At 46.8% G+C, this 17,142-nt stretch overlaps 1 protein-coding gene across 1 annotated transcript; it reads right to left on the bottom strand.

The window, feature by feature from the left end:
* Positions 1-2,539: 2,539 nt before the first annotated feature.
* FUCA1 (alpha-L-fucosidase 1) lies at positions 2,540-16,544 on the bottom strand. The gene is made up of 8 exons (XM_029948975.1): positions 16,112-16,544; positions 13,926-14,060; positions 11,698-11,835; positions 9,368-9,473; positions 6,889-7,089; positions 5,202-5,392; positions 3,487-3,586; positions 2,540-3,313 (listed from the first exon to the last, which is right to left on the bottom strand). The coding sequence occupies exons 1-8, from the start codon at positions 16,477-16,479 to the stop codon at positions 3,173-3,175; spliced, it is 1,380 nt and encodes a 459-aa protein (XP_029804835.1). The 5' UTR covers positions 16,480-16,544; the 3' UTR covers positions 2,540-3,172.
* Between the last annotated feature and the right edge of the window lie 598 nt (positions 16,545-17,142).

The following is a 17,142-nucleotide window of genomic DNA, read 5'->3' as shown; positions in this document are numbered from 1 at the left end:
GTGGTATATTATGATTGATCTCTGAATCTTTTTTAAAATTTTTTTTAATGTTTTATTTATTTTTGATACAGAGAGAGACAGAGCATGAGAGGGGGAGGGGCAGAGAGAGAAGGAGACACAGAACTGGAAGCAGGCTCCAGGCTCTGAGCTAGCTGTCAGCACAGAGCCTGACGCGGGGTTCAAACCCACGAACGTGAGATCTGACCTGAGCCGAAGCCAGAGGCTTAACCGACTGAGCCACCCAGGCGCCCTGATCTCTGAATCTTGAATCGCCCTTGCATTCCATGAATAAATTCCACTTGGTGATGGTGTGTAATACTTTGAATATTTTGCTGATTTTGGTTTGCTAGTATTTTGTTGAAGAGTTCTGTGTCACTTACCATAGGGATATTGTTCTGTAGTCTTCTGGTAGTATCTTTGTCTGGGTATGGTACAAGGTTAATGCTGGTCTTGTAGAATAAGTTAGGAAGTTTTCTCTCTTTAATTTTTTGGAAAAGTTAGTTCTTTTTTAAATGGTAGAATTTGTAAAGAAGCTGTTGGGTCTGGGCTTTTCTTTGATGGAGATTTTAAAATTACTGATTCAATCTCTTTACCATTTATAAGTCTGTTCAGGTTTTCTATTTCTTTGTGATTTAGTCTTGGTAGGTTTTGTGTTTCTTTTTTATAATTTTCATTTTCATTTCAGTAATTTGAATCTTCTTTTTCTTAGTGCATCATAGCTACAGGTTTGTAATTTTGCTGATCTTTTTGAAAAATGAACTTTTAAAAAATTTTTGAGAGAGAGAGAGAGAGAGAGAGAGAGAGAGAGAGAGAGAGAGAGAGAGCGCGCGCATGCAAGTAGGGGAAAGGGGCAGAGTGAATCCTAAGCACGCTCCATGCTCAGTGCAGAGCCTGGCCTAGGGCTCAATCCCATGAGCCTGGGATCATGACCTGAGGTGAAATCAAGAGTCAGATGCTCAACTGGCTGAGCCACGCAGGCATCTTGAGAAACCGTTTCATTTATCTTCTCTATTGTTTTTCAGTTCTGTTTTGTTTATCTCTAACATACGGTTTTTTCTTCAATCTTTCTTCTTTCAGTTCCTCAGAGTCAATAATTTCCATTGTCTTCTCTTCAAGTACAGTATCCCTTTCTTCTGCCTAGTCAAATCTGCCTTTGAATCCCTCTGGTGAATTTCTCATTTTAGATATTGTACTTTTCACCTCCAGAATTGGGGGGGGGTGGTTTCTTAGGTTATCTAGCTATCTATTGACATACCCATTTGACTCATACGTCATTTTCTTGAACTTCCCCCACAACTTCCTTTAGTTTTTTGAGCATCTTTAAGGCAGCTGTTTTAAGATCTGTCTAGTTTATCTGCAATCAGGTCTTTTTCACAGACTTGTTTTTAAGTTTCTGTTGATTCACTTTTTTCTTTGGAACGGGCCATGTTTCCCTGTTTCTTTGCATGCCTGGTGATTTGTTTAAAACTACACACTGAAATCTAATAATGTGGTAACTCTGGAAATCAGTTACTAGCCCGGCCCCCTCTCCCCCCCCTCTCTGCCCAGGGTTTGCTGGGGATTTGATGTTGTTATTGTTTTTGTATTTGGTTGTTGCGGGCTGTCTCTGTGCTGAGGGTAAGCCAGAGGTATAAACTTAAGGTCTCCTCAGGTCTTTTCTGAGTCTTTCCCCTGGCATGCATGGTCACTTTCTGACCATTTATACAGTTGCTTTTGAATATCCTAGTTTTTGATGTCTGGCTCCCAAAAAGAACAATATTTGAATGGGGAGGGGGAAGGCACTAGCCCTTTAAATCCACTGGAAGTCACTGCAGCCCAAGAAGGAAGGGCTTGCAGCAATGAAGGAAGCGAAATTGACAACTTTAACCACAATTTGCCACCCAATCTTCCTCCGGAAGTTGGAGCCTTGGTAGACTCCAGAGTTCTACAAAAGTTGCATGAAATTCTGCCAGCATAATGGCTGTCCAGGTCAGGACATGGATTCCAGGTGCCTCCTCTCTGACATCTTCCCGGCATCCTCTCTACAGGCTTCATTCCATCTCACAAGGTTCAGTACACAATGCTCTCAATATTATTCTAAGTATTTTCTATTCCCTAAACGGTGCCTTCTTTGATCAGTGAGTTATTTTAAAGTGTGTTTTAAAATTTCCAAACCTACAGGCTTTTTCCCTCCAGGTTATTTTTTTATGGTCCTTTGATTATGTTGCAGACACCATCTGTATGATAGCATTCCTTTGGTATTTATATTTATAAGTATTCCATGTGCTCAAGAAAACAAACATTCCTTGAAAGTTGGGTTAAGATTTCTAAATAGAGCTATCAAATAAAAAAAATAGAAAACCTGGTTAGATCTATAATGAAAGGGGCTGAACTGGTAGCCAACTCAAAAGAATGGTATTAGAGAAGCAGAAAAACCAAGGAATTATGTTCTCTGTCTGCATTAAGGAGAATTGGCAAATCTTTTTTTTTTTTTAACAGAAACATAAAGCTTTTTATAAGCAGTCCATATAGAAACTGGGAGAAGAAAACTACAACATGCTTTGTGGTAGAAATGATTTGACATAAAAATTTATTTATTTGATCATATTTTTAAAAGCAGGGCAGGATCACATTCATTTCCTTCACAATATCACTGGAAACAGATTGGACTTCTGAGCCCCTAGTTTGCTCTGGAAACTTCCAAAGAGCTGACCACTAGCAGCCTAGCAAGCCTCTTCCTTCCCTTCCAGGCTCCCCACCTCTGCCAGGGGCGCAGGTGACAAAAGATGCTAAGAAAACAGCATGTGGTTGAGCTTGCTTAATCTGTTTCACTTCCTTCGAAGGCAATAGGGTAACTGGCTTATTCTTTATCTGAAGTCACTGAGTAAGAAAACAGGTTTCAAAAAGAGAATGGAGGGAAGTTTCCAGGGTAGAGAAGTTCCCCAAGTTAGGAATAGAAAGATGAACTCAGAACTTAACCTGTTTGTCCCTTCTGCTGATCGGAGAGAGAGATGCTAGCCAGGGATCTCAGATCTCTGATCCACTGAGACATCAGTACAGGCACTCAGTTCCTTTGATTAAAATGTGTGGGAAAAGCCAGCTCTGAGTAGAGAAGTAGTTTATTACAATGATGGCGCTATAAGAGGAAAATCAAAGCAGCAAAGAGAAGACAGTTTTGCCCAATCTCCTGAGGTCACTTCACTCCTGTCAGCTTTATAGTCCAGCCGAAGTCAACTGGGAGAGTACCGAGTGGTAAGTTGGGCAGATAAATAAGTAGACCACCTTCTGGATTTGTAGACCATTTCAGATCTTTCTGGATCCCCAGCATCGTTATCTGCAGAAAAGCGTCAAAGGGAGAGAGCTACACTGGGCCAGGACAGGGCAGACCGGCTAACGGGGGAGCCGAACTGGGGGAAAACTGGGGCAGAAGGGGAGAAATAGAGATGACCTCCAACTCCTTTAAAAAAAGGCTATCCCTTAGAAAGGACTGACTGAGAGGCCCCTTACCTGTGTAGCTGAGGTAGTTACAGGGGATACGAGGCTTAAGACTCCATTTTCTGGCCAGTGCAGGAAAATGGCATAAACCGTTGTTTCTCTTGAGGTATACCTGGGGGAAAAAAAGAAACATCATTGTCAGAAATACCTGGCTTTATAAAGTTACCCTGACCCGTAACCGTAAACATCTCCCTTTTAGGGGCACCTGGGTGGCTCAGTCGGTTGAGTGTCCAACTTTGGCTCAGGTCATGATCTCACGGTTCGTGGGTTTGAGCCCCACATCGGGCTCTGTGCTTATAGCTAGTTCAGAGCCTGGAGCCTGTCTTTGGATTCTGTCTCTCCCTCTCTCTCTGACCCTCCCATGCTTGCACTGTCTCTCTCTTTCAAAAAATAAATAAAACATAAAAAAAATTAAAACAACAACAACAAACATCTCCCTTTTAGTTATCTACTGATTACAAGACCTTGAGTCTGTCCCTGTCACTGGAAGCGCTACTAACTCGGATACCAGCTAAGCTCTGCGGGAAGAAAACAAAGCACTCTTGTAAGACTTTCTGGTGATCTCGTCCATTTTCCTGCTCTACTGGGCTAGAAATTTTCTTCAAATAATTTTAACACTTACACTAGTTTATTTCACATTGAAGCCATTTCCCTTATCATTCAAATCTTTTTTCAACCCCAAATCCGTGGGAGGATAGCAGAGGATTTAACAAGGGCAAGATGTACAATCAAAATGCATTTGTTCAGGGGCGCTTGGGAGGCTCAGTCGGTTAAGCGTCCAACTTCAGCTCAGGTCATGATCTCCGTTTGTGGGTTCGAGCCCCGCGTAGGGCTCTCTGCTGACAGCTCAGAGCCTGGAGCCTTGTCTTGGGATTCTGTGTCTCCCTCTCTCTCTGCCCCTCCCCTACTCATGCTCTGTTTCTGTCTCAATAATAAATAAACAAATTAAAAAAAAAGATGCATTTGTTTGGAGAGGTCACCAGGCTTAGAGAAGAGGATGAGAATCACTAAATAGAAATTCACTCAAAATGGAAGGGTGAATGTGTTTTCCCCCATCCAAAGACCTATGCCCTGTGGGGTAACATTTGCAGGTACCTTTCACGGCACACTTTGGCTGTACACGCGGGGCACGCTCTTGGGCACTTTGCATGAGTCATCGCACTTAACCTCCACGACAACTCCAGGAAGTTAAGTGTCTTCACCCCACTTCGCACTTGAAAAACACAGGCCTGAGATCAAGTAACTAGATCTGAAATTCCGAGTTTGAATCACAACCTCTCCACTAGTTCGCTTTGTGATCCGAGGCAAAGTATAGAACTGCCCTGCGCCCCCTTCTCCCGTGTAACATGGGGATAACAACAGCATCCGCTCGGTGGGGCTGTGGAAGGCGTTACGTGACTGGGAAGAACTTGGCTTGGAGCCTTCCACACTGTAGGTGCTGTGCAGGTACCGGCTGTTACTATTTTTAGGAGCTGGGGTAACAGGTTCAAGTATATTAACAGATGCTTTGTAGCTCCCTCTTTCACCAAGCCCACCGCGCCTCTCACCACATATCCTGGTGGTGTCATACACACATTGGGGGACAAACTTAAGAGCAAAAGAATGGCTCTGGGGTTTCCTCAATCGAGATGGCTTCCAGCCTGGCTTGTAACCCTGCGGACCCGGGGAGACGCCGGCTCGGGCCGGGCCGCAGTCCTGCTCCCGCACGCCGCGGAGGACACGCTCACCACACAGACGTCGTGTTCTTTTCCAGCTGCACCCTCCAGGGCTTAGAGGAATAGACGGCCTCCCCGTGGATGCTCAGCCACTTCCCAACAGCAAGAAGCCTTTCTTGGAAGATGGGAACGATGAGTCCGTCTTTGGTGGGTCCGATGTTGAGAAGGTAGTTGCCTCCCAAGCTTACTGTCTGAACCAGCTCCTGGAGAGCAGAAAACAGTGTGACCCTAGCTACGAGCGCCACGCCCAGTGTGGTGCACACGGGCATTAGGACAAGAAAAAGAACCTAGGGCACATTTTCTCCTTTGGTGAATATCCTTTACCCTTTTGAAAATGCTATATGTTTTTTGTCATTATAAGAGCAGGACCGGCTTATATGAGGAAAGTGAAAAAATCCTGCTACGAAGAAGTGAAGAAACAGGTGAACTTGGATTCCAGGGAGTGACCATGGCCGCTTCCGGGTCAGACTGCACTTCCCCCGGTGCAGTACGCAGTGGGAAGGTCATGGGCCAGAAGCACGAAGTGTTCTGCAGGGAAGGGGAGGACAAAGCACTTGGCTGTGAAGTGATCACATGGAGCCTCATAGAGAGAGTATGGGGATAAGACAAGAGAGACTTTGAGGGGGACACTTCGGGGACATGGAAGAGGTCTGCAGAAATAGGGACACTCTGTATGAAATGGACTATGTAGGCTGGGTGGCTCAGTGGGTTAAGTGTCCGACTTCGGCTCAGGTGATGATCTCACAGTTCATGGGATCAAGCCCTGTGGTGGGCTCTGTGCTGACAGCTCACAGCCTGGAGCCTGCTTCGGATTCTGTGTCTCCCTCTCTCTTTGTTCCTCCCCTGCTCACGCTCTGTCTCTCTTTCACTCTCAAAAAATAATAAACATAAGAAAAAAGAAATGGGCTACATAAATGTATATGCTGCCTCTTGGGACAACATGTGGTAAAAAAATATATTCTTCACGGCTTTTGGAGTGGGGTGGGTGTGTGTGTGTGTGTGTGTGGGTGTGGGTGTGTGTGTGTGGGTGTGTGTGTGTGGTTGTGTGTGGGTGTGTGTGTGTGGGTGTGGGTGTGGGGGTGTGTGTGTGTGGGTGTGGGTGTGGGGGTGTGGGTGTGTGTGTGGGGGTGTGTGTGTGTGTGTGTGTGTGTGTGTGGGTGTGTGTGTGTTTACTATGACCTCAAACAGGTGCATTTCAAGGAGGCCCAGAAAAATTATGCCGACACTCATAAAATTTAAAAAAAAAAGAATTTGTTACATACCTCAAAGATACGACACCACCAGCTCTTGATACTCCCTTCTGGTCTTTTTCTGATGCGTGGAAATATATTTTATATAGCTGTGATAATTCATAACTTATTTTTTCTCGCAACCCCTAGGCACTGACCCAACATTACATTCATAAACATTTTAATGGTTAAGGAAAATCCCCAAATCTACTTAAATGTCCCTTTATGGCTGCAAGAAATGAAAAGAACCCACATGTCCAACTGCAAATAACGCTGGGAAGAACAGCTCTGTACGTAAACTTTCCCTCTGTAATTACAACGATGTCCTGAGGACAGGTGTCCTTGGGTGTGTTCAGTGACCCAGCGGGTTCGGGCGACCGCACGTCCATCCAGGGCGCTCCCCCCACGCTTAGTCGGGAGGCAGGTCTGCGAGAGCAGGGAGCACACGCCTAACTCGTAAGTGCTCTTACCGAAATGATCTCGCGCTCGGCTGCAACGTCAAACACCGCCATGTCGCGACGGTAGCCCCAGGAGACCTTGTCTATGGAGGTGCACATTTCCCACTTGTGACCCGGCAAGCTCTCGGGCTTGAATTTATCCTGGCAGTTGTAGTACCCGCCATGGTGACAGGAACAGTTCTGACCCCATCGGTCATTTACCACGACCTCGTCCTAAAGGAAGAAAGAGGGCTGGGTCATAGTGCAGTTTGGTAAATTAAGTACGTTTTCGGACAGCAGCAACAGACTTGGCCTAGAACAGTGGTTCTCAGTGGGGGGCTGTTTTGCTCTGGAGACTTCTGGCAAAGTCTAGAGACAGATGCCACAATTGGGGCGGTGCCGCTGCTACCTAGTTGGTGGAGCTGGGCTGCTGTTAAACGTCTCACAACAAACAGGGCGGCCGGCTCACAGCAGAACACTGTCCGGGCGGGGAAACCCTGCTGGGGCCGGATGCAATGTCAGAGCCGGGAGCGCTGGAAGCTCGTCTGGGAAACCGCTTCTTCTACAAGGGAGAAATGGACACACTTGCCAAGGTCACAGCCCTGGGCAGGGTTTCAGGAAGCTGGGATTGGGAAGCACGTACGTGAACCCAGCCCAAGACGCTTTCCACTGTGTGACCCGGACTTCCTTTCCCTAGGTAAAGGAACGTTAACAAATACTCTTGTCCTTCCTTCAAATCTTGGCTGAACTCTGAGAAGTCATTACGCAGATTATCTCCACGTTGATGATTAGTACCCCCACGATGCTCGTGCTGGCGTATCCAAGGTGAACACAACAGTTCCTGTCCTTAGAGATCCAGCAGAGACTAGCTGAGGACACAGATATGTGGCCAATACACAGCATAGCAGATCTAATTGCCTAACTTAAAGGGGGAACACTGATCCGGGAGTGAGTGTTTCTTAGTTCTAGGAAAGAATATAAATTGTCAGGAGCCAGATTTAGTTAACACTTAACTAATATTTATTATGCGCCTACCTGGTTATGTACCGTTCTTGGGGTTGGGGATATAGCAATGAAGAGACCCAAAACCTTCCCCTCAGAAAGCTGACCCTTTAGTGAGAGAAGCAGTTAAGAAACAAGGTCAGTGACATCTGAAAAATGTGAAGCCAGGTAAGTGCTAAGGCAAAGAGCCAGCAGGGAGACAGGGGCGTGCTGCCATTTCAGAGAGGGTGACGAGGAGGGCTGCACAAAACAGATGAGCTCTGGGGCAAGACTGGGGAGGCGTAGGAGGGAGCCGCGTGGGAATTACGGACAGAAGGAACAGTAAGGAACAGGGATTTCTCCTAAAAGTACTTTCCCAGGATACGCATAGCTCCGAAATAACCCTCCTTCCTAATGCACGAGAAAGTGTGGAACAAGAGTGCGCAGAACGGGCTGCGCCGCGTCCCGCCCGCGGGTGCACATCTGGGCCGGCCCAGCCCCAGCATCCTTGCGGGAAGCCCGCGAAGCCGCACCACTAAGTCCCTCCACGTTGGGCAAATCCCAGAAAACCCCTCTTCATCTGTATCTGTCACACAGGTTCTTCCCTTTTTACTTTCTAAATTTACTAACAGTTACCCAGTAAGATCCTTAGAGGTTTCTGAATCTACCAAGATAGCTCAGTACAAACTGGTCTTATACTTGAGTTTTTCTTTAAAATCCACAACAAATCCAGAATACGTAAAAGTATTACGTTTTTGTCCAGTGAAGACTCCAGCGGGGAGAGGAGGAGGGCAAGGGGGAGGGGAGAGGGAGGCAAAGTTCCCTCAAAAATTTGGATAGAAGGGAAATGAAATTTCCCTGAGACTTAAACTACATGGCCAACATAGACTAGGTGCAGTCATAAAAATATGTATCTTATTCCCATCATTTAATTTTGTATGTTCTGTCTATTAATTTGGGGGGGGGTCTGTTTTTTCATTTATAATGTTCGGGTGCTTACTAGTTTATTTCACTTTCTCTAAGTCTCTGGGATTTCTACATACTGCTTCTGTTCTACTACTTAAATTTAACAAGATGTAAACCTCTGTTGTCAAAATCAAGAATTAAAGGTGGCTCCGTCTGTTGAGCATCCGACTTCAGCTCAGGTCATGATCTCGTGGTCTATGAGTTTGACCCCCGTGTCGGGCTCTATGCTGACAGCCCAGAGCCTGGAGCCTGCTTTGCATTCTGTGTCTCCCTCTCTCTCTCTGCCCCTCTCCCACTCATGCTCTCTCTCTCAAAAATAAATAAATATTAAAAAAATTTTTTTAAATCAAGAATTAGAGAAGAAAAAGAAAAGCTTATGCTCTAAGGAACGGGGAGGGGAGGCGAAACCTTTACTAGCCATGAAGTCCCTGGTCCCTACCACCTCCGTGCTGCTATTAGTCTTTATTATTGTTGCTGCTGTCACTGTTACAACTCCAGATCTTGGCTCCTTACTCTTTCTTTTCTCATAACAGACAAATAAAAGAGAAGTCATACAGTCACATGCCTTGACCGGGCTATCATTGTAGAGCCAAGAAAGAAACTCTGTAGAGTTCCAGTAAGTATCAGGACATTCCCACTCTCCGTCAGACCAAATCAAGTCAGGTTCATACCTGAAAGATACACAATTGGGAAAGTTTATCATCTGAATCTGTTCACAGTAAGGTCTTACGGATCTATTTTGCAACAAACATTTAAAAAATGTCTCCCATTTTGAAAGTACCATAAAATTCCCTGGTGCAGAGAATGGGGAAAACTAGAGACAAAACAACAACTATAACTGTTATGGGTTCTCTCACGTAACTGCTGGGGTTTTTTAATGTTTTATTTATTTTGATACAGAGAGAGAGCAAGCATGAGAGGGGGAGGGGCAGAGAGAGAGGGAGACACAGAACCGGAAGCAGGCTCCAGGCTCTGAGCTAGCTGTCAGCACAGAGCCCAACGCGGGGCTCGAACCCACAAACGTGAGATCTGACCTGAGCCGAAGCCGGAGGCTCAACCGACTGAGCCACCCAGGCGCCGCACATAACTGCTGTTTAATACACAACATTCTGGTATACTTCCTCCTAATCTTTTTACAATGTCTTCTGAAAAAAAAAGTTGTAATCAGTACATATACAGTTTGGTTTCCTTTTGGCAACTACTTCCAATCAAAAGAGTGGTGCTCTAGAACTATAGGATTAAGGCATCTGCTTTTAAGATGTATTTAGAGTTTGAGGGCACCTGGGTGGCTCGGTTGGTTAAGCGTCTGACTTCAGCTCAGGGCAGGATCTCATGGTCCGTGAGTTCAAGCCCCGCCTCGGGCTCTGTGCTGACAGCTCAGAGCCTGAAGCCTGCTTCGGATTCTGGTCTCCCTCTCTCTCTGCCCCTCCCCCACTCTCACTTGGTCTCTGTCTCTCAAAAATGAATAAATGTTAAAAAAAAAAAATCCTGAACTATTCCACCAAAATCATTGTTCTGGACAACTACCATAGCTTCAACTATAAAGGATCTTCTGGGTCCACTTGAGCCACATGCTGACACTCTGAGCTCCATGTGGCGTGAGCGTGCGCACACGCACTGGTAGGTAAGCATGATTATTCCCATTTGGAGAGCAAGCTCCTGCCGCTCAGCAGGGCAGTGTGTTTTAGGTGGCAAAGCTCGTAAGTAATGGGAGCTGGAGCTCAACTGCAGGTATCCCCGACGCCTGATCCCAGGCTGTGCTCTGTAAGCAGGACGGCACGCAGACTTTAGGAGAAAGACCGCCTGAATGCAGATGGTCTGCGTATCACTGTGTGCGAGAAGACGGTACGTGGCACTTTGTACGCACTGCCTGTTAGTTTTCACGACAATCCTGCAGTGTCTGTTACCCTCATTTCACAGCTAAAGACACTGAGATCTAGAAAGATTAAGGAATTTGTTCAAGGCCATGGAGTCAGCAAGAAAAACAGCTGGACTTCAGGTCCAGTTCTGTCTGACTCCAAACCTCTGTGGGTCTCTTACGGCTGTACTATTTCCTTAGGGAAGTCATCTGGGTGCAAGGAGTTTTGTTTTGGTTTTGGTCTAAATGAGAGTCTGGACAGAGATGGCTGGTAGGGTTTTAAAGGCCCACCATCCCCTGCAAGATAGCAGGGGGTGTGAGAAGGGCAAACTAGAAATAAAACATGCTTCGGGCGCCTGGGTGGCTCAGTCGGTTGAGCATCCAGCTTTGGCTCAGATGGTAATCAAGGGTTCGTGGGTTCGAGCCCCGCATCGAGCTCTGTGCTGACAGCTCAGAGCCTGAAGCCTGCTTCGGATTCTGTGTCTCCCTCTCTCTCTGACCCTCCCCTGCTCACACTCTGTCTTTCTCTCTCTCTTAAAAAAAATAAATGAAACTTAAAAAAAAAAAAACATGCTGCAGACTAGGGACAAACCCCGATGTGAAAGTGGTGTCATTGTAATGCTAATAATGACGACGCCACCCTGATTCTGGTACAGGCAAGGTGACAGGACACTTCTCACATATTATTCGGAGCCCTATATAAAAGGCATTATTTCCCTACTTTAGAGTGAGAATCTGAGGCTCAGAAGGGTAGTCATGTAAGGCTTGGAACAAGAGGCAGGATTCAAACGCAAATCTGCCCGATGCCAAGTCCAAGGCAGGGTCCTTTGGGCCTGTTGTCCCTCCACAAGGTCCGACAAAGAAAACAGCATGTGAAGGGGGATGGAAGTTTTGACTCAACCACCATCCTAAGTTTTGTATATAAGGCAATTATGACCACCTTACAGGAGGTTTGAGAAGCAGAAGACGAAAAAAATATATTGTCTTAATACAAAGCAAAGTCATAAGCCCCACCCCACCCCCCATTTTGTTTTTACCTGTAAACAAGGTCATACAGTTCCGGCATTGTTTTTGCACGGACAAAATGCTGCGTTTTGCAGCCATTTTTCTTATCAAGTAGGTAGAGTGGGTGGAACCATTCTAAAAGTGAGTGATAGAGTCCATAACGCATGTTCCTGAAACAGAAACAGAACAGCACTTGTCCACTAAGCAAAGAAAAATAATTTAGTTTAAGAAAAATCAGCGGCAGCATTTTACATCTCGGTGAAACTCACCCGTGAGGGTGTGCTTGGCAGTGGGATCCCAAACCTTTTCCTTAAATTATGTCTTATCATTAGTGTAAACAAGACATCGGGTTTTTGATAATACACATGACTACTTTTTATATATAACTGTCTTAACACCAAATGTTATTTAAACCCTCTTTTATCTATGTCCATTATCTCAGTAATGACACAGAGTTCTTTTTTAAAGACTGATTTCTCTGCCCACCATAAGAATACATATTGTGCAGACACTGGAAAACAGAAAAAGGTACAAAGAATATCCAAAATCTGATCACTCTGAAACAATCACTAACATTTTCTATGTAGTTGAAATTAATGAATATAGGTTTACTGTTTCATTTACCTAAAATTTACTAATAGTTCTTAACATTGAAAGGTTAACAAAAATGAAAAAGGGTCAAAGTGACCTATTTTCGTACATACACAATAAAACTTGTTTTGCGTTACAAATGCTGAGTGTCACAGAAATGCTACACTGCAGTAAGAAGTAAGAACACTGCCACAGCACAGATAAGGCAGAAAGAATCAGAGTTAAGTGTTTCATCATATGACTTGGGGCCTAACTAGTTACAAAGAAGGTCAAAATCAAGGATGGTAAAATCCAGATCTAATCTACATCTCAGAGTTATACAGCAGGACTCTGAGCCAAGCACAGCAATGGGAGACTGAATACCGACCAGGTGACCAGAGTTGGTCAACACTTCCTTCACGGCCCACACAGCATTTTAGGCTTTGCGGACCTCATGGTCTCTATCTCAACTCTGAAATTATAGCTTGAAGCAGCCACAGACAGAACACATAAATGAGTGGGCATAACTGTGTTCCAATCAACCTTTATTTACACAAACAGGCAGCTGCCTGCCCCTTAAACAGGGCATCATTACCAAATCACAAATGGGCAGGATTGGGCAGGGTACAAATACCACTTTTCCTCTCTATAGGCAAACATACCTAGAACTGTAGCGTACAAAACCAGGATAATGGGGTTCAAAGCCCACCTCTGCCATTTCCTAGCTCTTTGATCTTGGGAAGTTACTTTTTATTTTTTAATGTTTATTTATTTATTTATTTATTTATTTAGAGAGAGCACCAGCAAGGGAGGGGCAGAGAGAGGGAGAGAAAATCCCAAGCAGGCTCCGAGCTCTCAGCACAGAGTCTGATGCGGGGCTCAATTCCAGAAACTGTGAATTCATGACCTGAGCTGAAATCAAGAGTCTGACACTTAACTGACTGAGCCACCCAGGCGCCCCTTGGGAAAGTTACTTCTTATTATGTTGACAAATATTAGGGAACATTAATTAGAATCAACCAAGCGGCTCCTTACCTCACTTTTTTGTCTGCTCTAACTGTCCTTTTCAGTTAGTTCTGTCTTGATTACTGTTCATCCAAACTTTCTCTGAATGCCTGCAAAGGTCTATGTTGACAGCTAAGGGGACACAGAGATGACAGACCCAGTCCTTCATCAGCCACTAAAATAGGCCTTGGGTTCCAAGGACTTCCAGAGAGAATCCTTCACAGAATGCAAAGGAGGCATTGTGGTCTAGCCGGGTGTCCTTCACCTATACAAGGCCGTGAACTTCTCTCACTGGGTATCCTTCACCTATACAGGGCCGTGAACTTCTCTCACTGGGTATCCTTCACCTATACAGGGCCGTGAACTTCTCTCACTGGGTGTCCTTCACCTATACAGGGCCGTGAACTTCTCTCACTGGGTGTCCTTCACCTATACAGGGCCGTGAACTTCTCTCACTGGGTGTCCTTCACCTATACAAGGCCGTGAACTTCTCTCACTGGGTATCCTTCACCTATACAGGGCCGTGAACTTCTCTCACGAAAAGTTTAGTATGAAAAGTACTGAGCATCAAGCATGGTTAGTTCAAAGGCCAGAGCCCTAATGCAAACTTAGACTACGCACAAAGTGGAGAGAAAGGATATATTAAAAGAGATGAAACAGCCATCATCTGTAGATACATACTTACCTCTTGCGGACAGCGTTTCCCAGCTCACCAACCAAATCGCGATGGGGACCCAGGTCCTGAGAGTTCCAGTTCCAAGACACAGAACTCGGCCAGTTAGTGAAGCCTTCGTGATGCTTTGTTGTCAGGACTACGTATCTGTGGACATCAAAGCTACGTGAGCAAAGGGAAGCAGGTGGCGGACCGCAGGCATGAACTTAACCAGGCTGCCTGAGGGTTTTACAATGGTCAGGAGAACTTGATTACAGGTAATGTACTCACATGACTGACGGCATTAGCGACACCCAGGGAGTTGCTGCAGTCACAACTCCCCTTGGGGAGTTCTAGGCATGAAAGCAAACATAAGGAAAACAAGTCTTGAGTCCCCACCCAAGGAGGAGGCCCAGAGGGCAGGCAGGAGTAGGTGAGGGAAAAGAAGGGCACCTTAGCTCTCTGGTTCCGGAAGTAGCAGATGATAGAAAAATACAGGCAAAGGCCGCCTGCATTGCCTCTCACTCACAGAGGTGACCAAAGACTAAAAGAACAGGGGAGAAAAGTGAAGGGTTGAAATAACAACCAAATCACTCAACATTTCATCTGCTTTAATGGTAGAAAAACAGAGGAAGCCTGCAAGTGATCATCTATTGCTGGCCGCGGCACGGAGCTCCAAGACTTTAAGGGCCAGACAGTACTTCGGCCTTTGGGGCCCCATTTCTCTCCGTAGCATATTCTTCTTTTCATTTTATTTCTTTTTTTATTTTTTATTTATTTTTGAGAGACAGAGAGAGCCAGTGCAAGCAGGGGAGGAGCAGAGAGAGAGGGAGACACAGAATCTGAAGCAGGCTCCAGGCTCTGAGCTAGCTGTCAGCACAGAGCCCGATGCCAGTCTCAAACCCACAAACTGTGAGATCATGACCTGAGCTGAAGTCAGACGCTCAACCAACTGAGCCACCCAGGCGCCCCTTTTTCTTTTTAAAACTCTTTTACAATGTAAAACTCATTCATCTCTCATTGGGACTTACAGAAATAGGCAGAGGACCCATCTCTTTGGCCACAGTATGCAGACCCCTAATGTGGTGGAAAGTACCTTCTCCTTAGAGTCATGAGATTTGGATGTAGGACATTGGTTTCCTTCCTCTGTCTGGGCTAATCACCTGGGCCACTAAATAAAGGGGTCTGGACAAAGGATGTCTCCCAGGTTTTAATTTTTTGTCATTTGTAAGTTACGGATCTGCAAGGCTCTTTTTAGACAGCGACCACCACTCCATTTATTCAAGCCTTATATTCCCATACATTTATTCACAAACGCTATTAAATGTCAGCTGTAATTTTCCCTTGGTACAAAAGAACTTGTCCGAGACAAACTAAAACGCAGAAGATGACAGAGGAGGTAGGTAAGGGTGGAAGACCCCTCCCAGTCCCCATTCTTACCCTCTTCCAACCTGCTTCCCTGCTGGCCAAGCTAATTCTTCTAGAAGCTGAAGGGCACCATCCCCTGACATCACACCTGACTTCACATACTGCCCTCATGGATTAGTCCTTCAGGATTGGCCCCAGCCTTTAACAGCTTCTCCCTTCCCCATTTCAGCATGCCAACTCCCACTTCTCTGAATCAGGGTACCCAGGCCCCAACAGTTGTCAAAATAGTTCAGACATTTCCTGAGCACTTTCTGTGCGCAGGGCATTGAGAAGAGCAGGTGACTGGGAACTGGTACCGTTGTCCAAACGGACTGCACACCAGCACTCCCTCCCCCTCCCTCTTCCTGGGAGATATTAAGGCTGGAAGGAACTAAATACACCCCCTTTGTGTCACCACGGAAGGAGGCTGCAGGGAGGTGACAAAACTCCAGACCACTGGATTAAAATTGTGGAATCTTGATTGCCTCGTTAACCTGGAAGGACATTAGGTATCACACAGCTCAATCGTCTCATCAACACGAGGGCTTTCCAGCCCACCATCTCCCTGAAAGCTTTATTTTCTTCGAACCCCCCGGCAGACGCGCCTTCTCCTCGTGATCAGACGTGCCACTTTCAGTTCTGCATCCTTCAGGAGGCAAATCACAGGCCCCAGGGGTACCAGGGGTACCTTAAGTCAGCCGGGCAGCTGTGTGACCCCGGGGCCAGCCGCCTCGCCCCCGCTCAGGGCCCACCGCCCAACGTCAGCCCGAGCCGGGAACGCGAGCTCCGCCGGCCCCCGCGGCGACACTCACTTGGCCCCTGCCGCCAGGAAGAGGTCGGCCCAGGTGTCCGGGTGGAAGAAGCGCGCGGTGAACTGCGGCCCGAAGTCGGCGTAGCTGAAGCCGGGCGGGTAGTGGTCGCTCATGAACTGCTTGTACTGCGGCAGCCCCTCGCCCTTCCAGTGCCACCAGAACCACTCGCTGCCCCAGGCCGGCACCGAGAACACGCCCCAGTGCACGAACACCCCGAACTTGGCCTTGTCGAACCACTCCGGCAGCGGCCTTGAGTCCAGACTCTCCCAATCTGGGGTGTAGCGGCGCCGACGCGGGACCCCGCGCATACATTCGCCCCGGAGCAGCAGAAGCACCACCAGCCCGGCGCCCACCGCCCCCGACTTCATCTCGGAGAACCGCGCCGCAGCTGCCTCCGAGCCACCTCTCTGCCTCTTAACGCGCAGGCGCGGGCCTCCCGGTTCCGCTCACTCTAACTAATGATTGGCTTGGAAGGGAAAGGGGGCGTGTCAACCTAGGGGGCTTGGCGACTGTCTTCCCCTTCGGCGCGGCCGTTCCTGCAGCGCCCTCTGGCGTTCAAATGGAAAATAACGCAAAGCGTCGTTGACCGAGATCCGCAGTGGGTGCAAGGGTACTTGAAGAGTCACAGCAGGGTTAAGTCGTGAGGGTGTGGAAGGCCCGGTGAGTACTGAGAGCTGGAACTAGTGCATTTGTCGTCATTGGCAGCCGTAGGGGACTTTTTGAACATTAGTGCAGAAGAGCAAGCCTGGAAGCAGGAATACCAGATGGAAGGACAGTGACAGCCCAGGCAGAAATTCAGGGTAGAGGGATGGCGGAAGCATTACCAGGGAAGAAGAGGGGGAAGAGCGGGCCCTGAGGAGAGAGGAAGAGACTCTGAGAACACTGTGCCGTCTAATATTTATTGAACTTGCTTTCCGGACTCTGAGGCAGTTCAAAGAGTGTAATATCTAATTGGAAAAATGAGACTCTAACGGGTAGGGGGATGGGCTACATGGGCAAGGGGCATTGAGGAAGACACTTGTCAGGATGAA

The sequence above is a fragment of the Suricata suricatta genome, chromosome 8 (genome assembly GCF_006229205.1).
Source record: "Suricata suricatta isolate VVHF042 chromosome 8, meerkat_22Aug2017_6uvM2_HiC, whole genome shotgun sequence".
Classification (NCBI taxonomy): Eukaryota; Metazoa; Chordata; class Mammalia; order Carnivora; family Herpestidae; genus Suricata; species Suricata suricatta.
The sequence above is the reverse complement of the archived record's forward strand: the minus strand, read 5'-3'. Positions and strand labels throughout refer to the sequence as shown.

What these genes read in the sequence shown, in the direction of transcription:
- FUCA1 (XM_029948975.1), bottom strand. Translation starts at nt 16,479, where the DNA reads ATGAAGTCGGGGGCGGTGGGCGCCGGGCTGGTGGTGCTTCTGCTGCTC. An exon ending in TTCCTGGCGGCAGGGGCCAA is followed by an intron (nt 14,061 to 16,111) that starts GTGAGTGTCGCC and finishes TGATGTCCACAG; the next exon opens with ATACGTAGTCCTGACAACAA. An exon ending in TAACTACCTCAGCTACACAG is followed by an intron (nt 3,314 to 3,486) that starts GTAAGGGGCCTC and finishes GCTTTTCTGCAG; the next exon opens with ATAACGATGCTGGGGATCCA.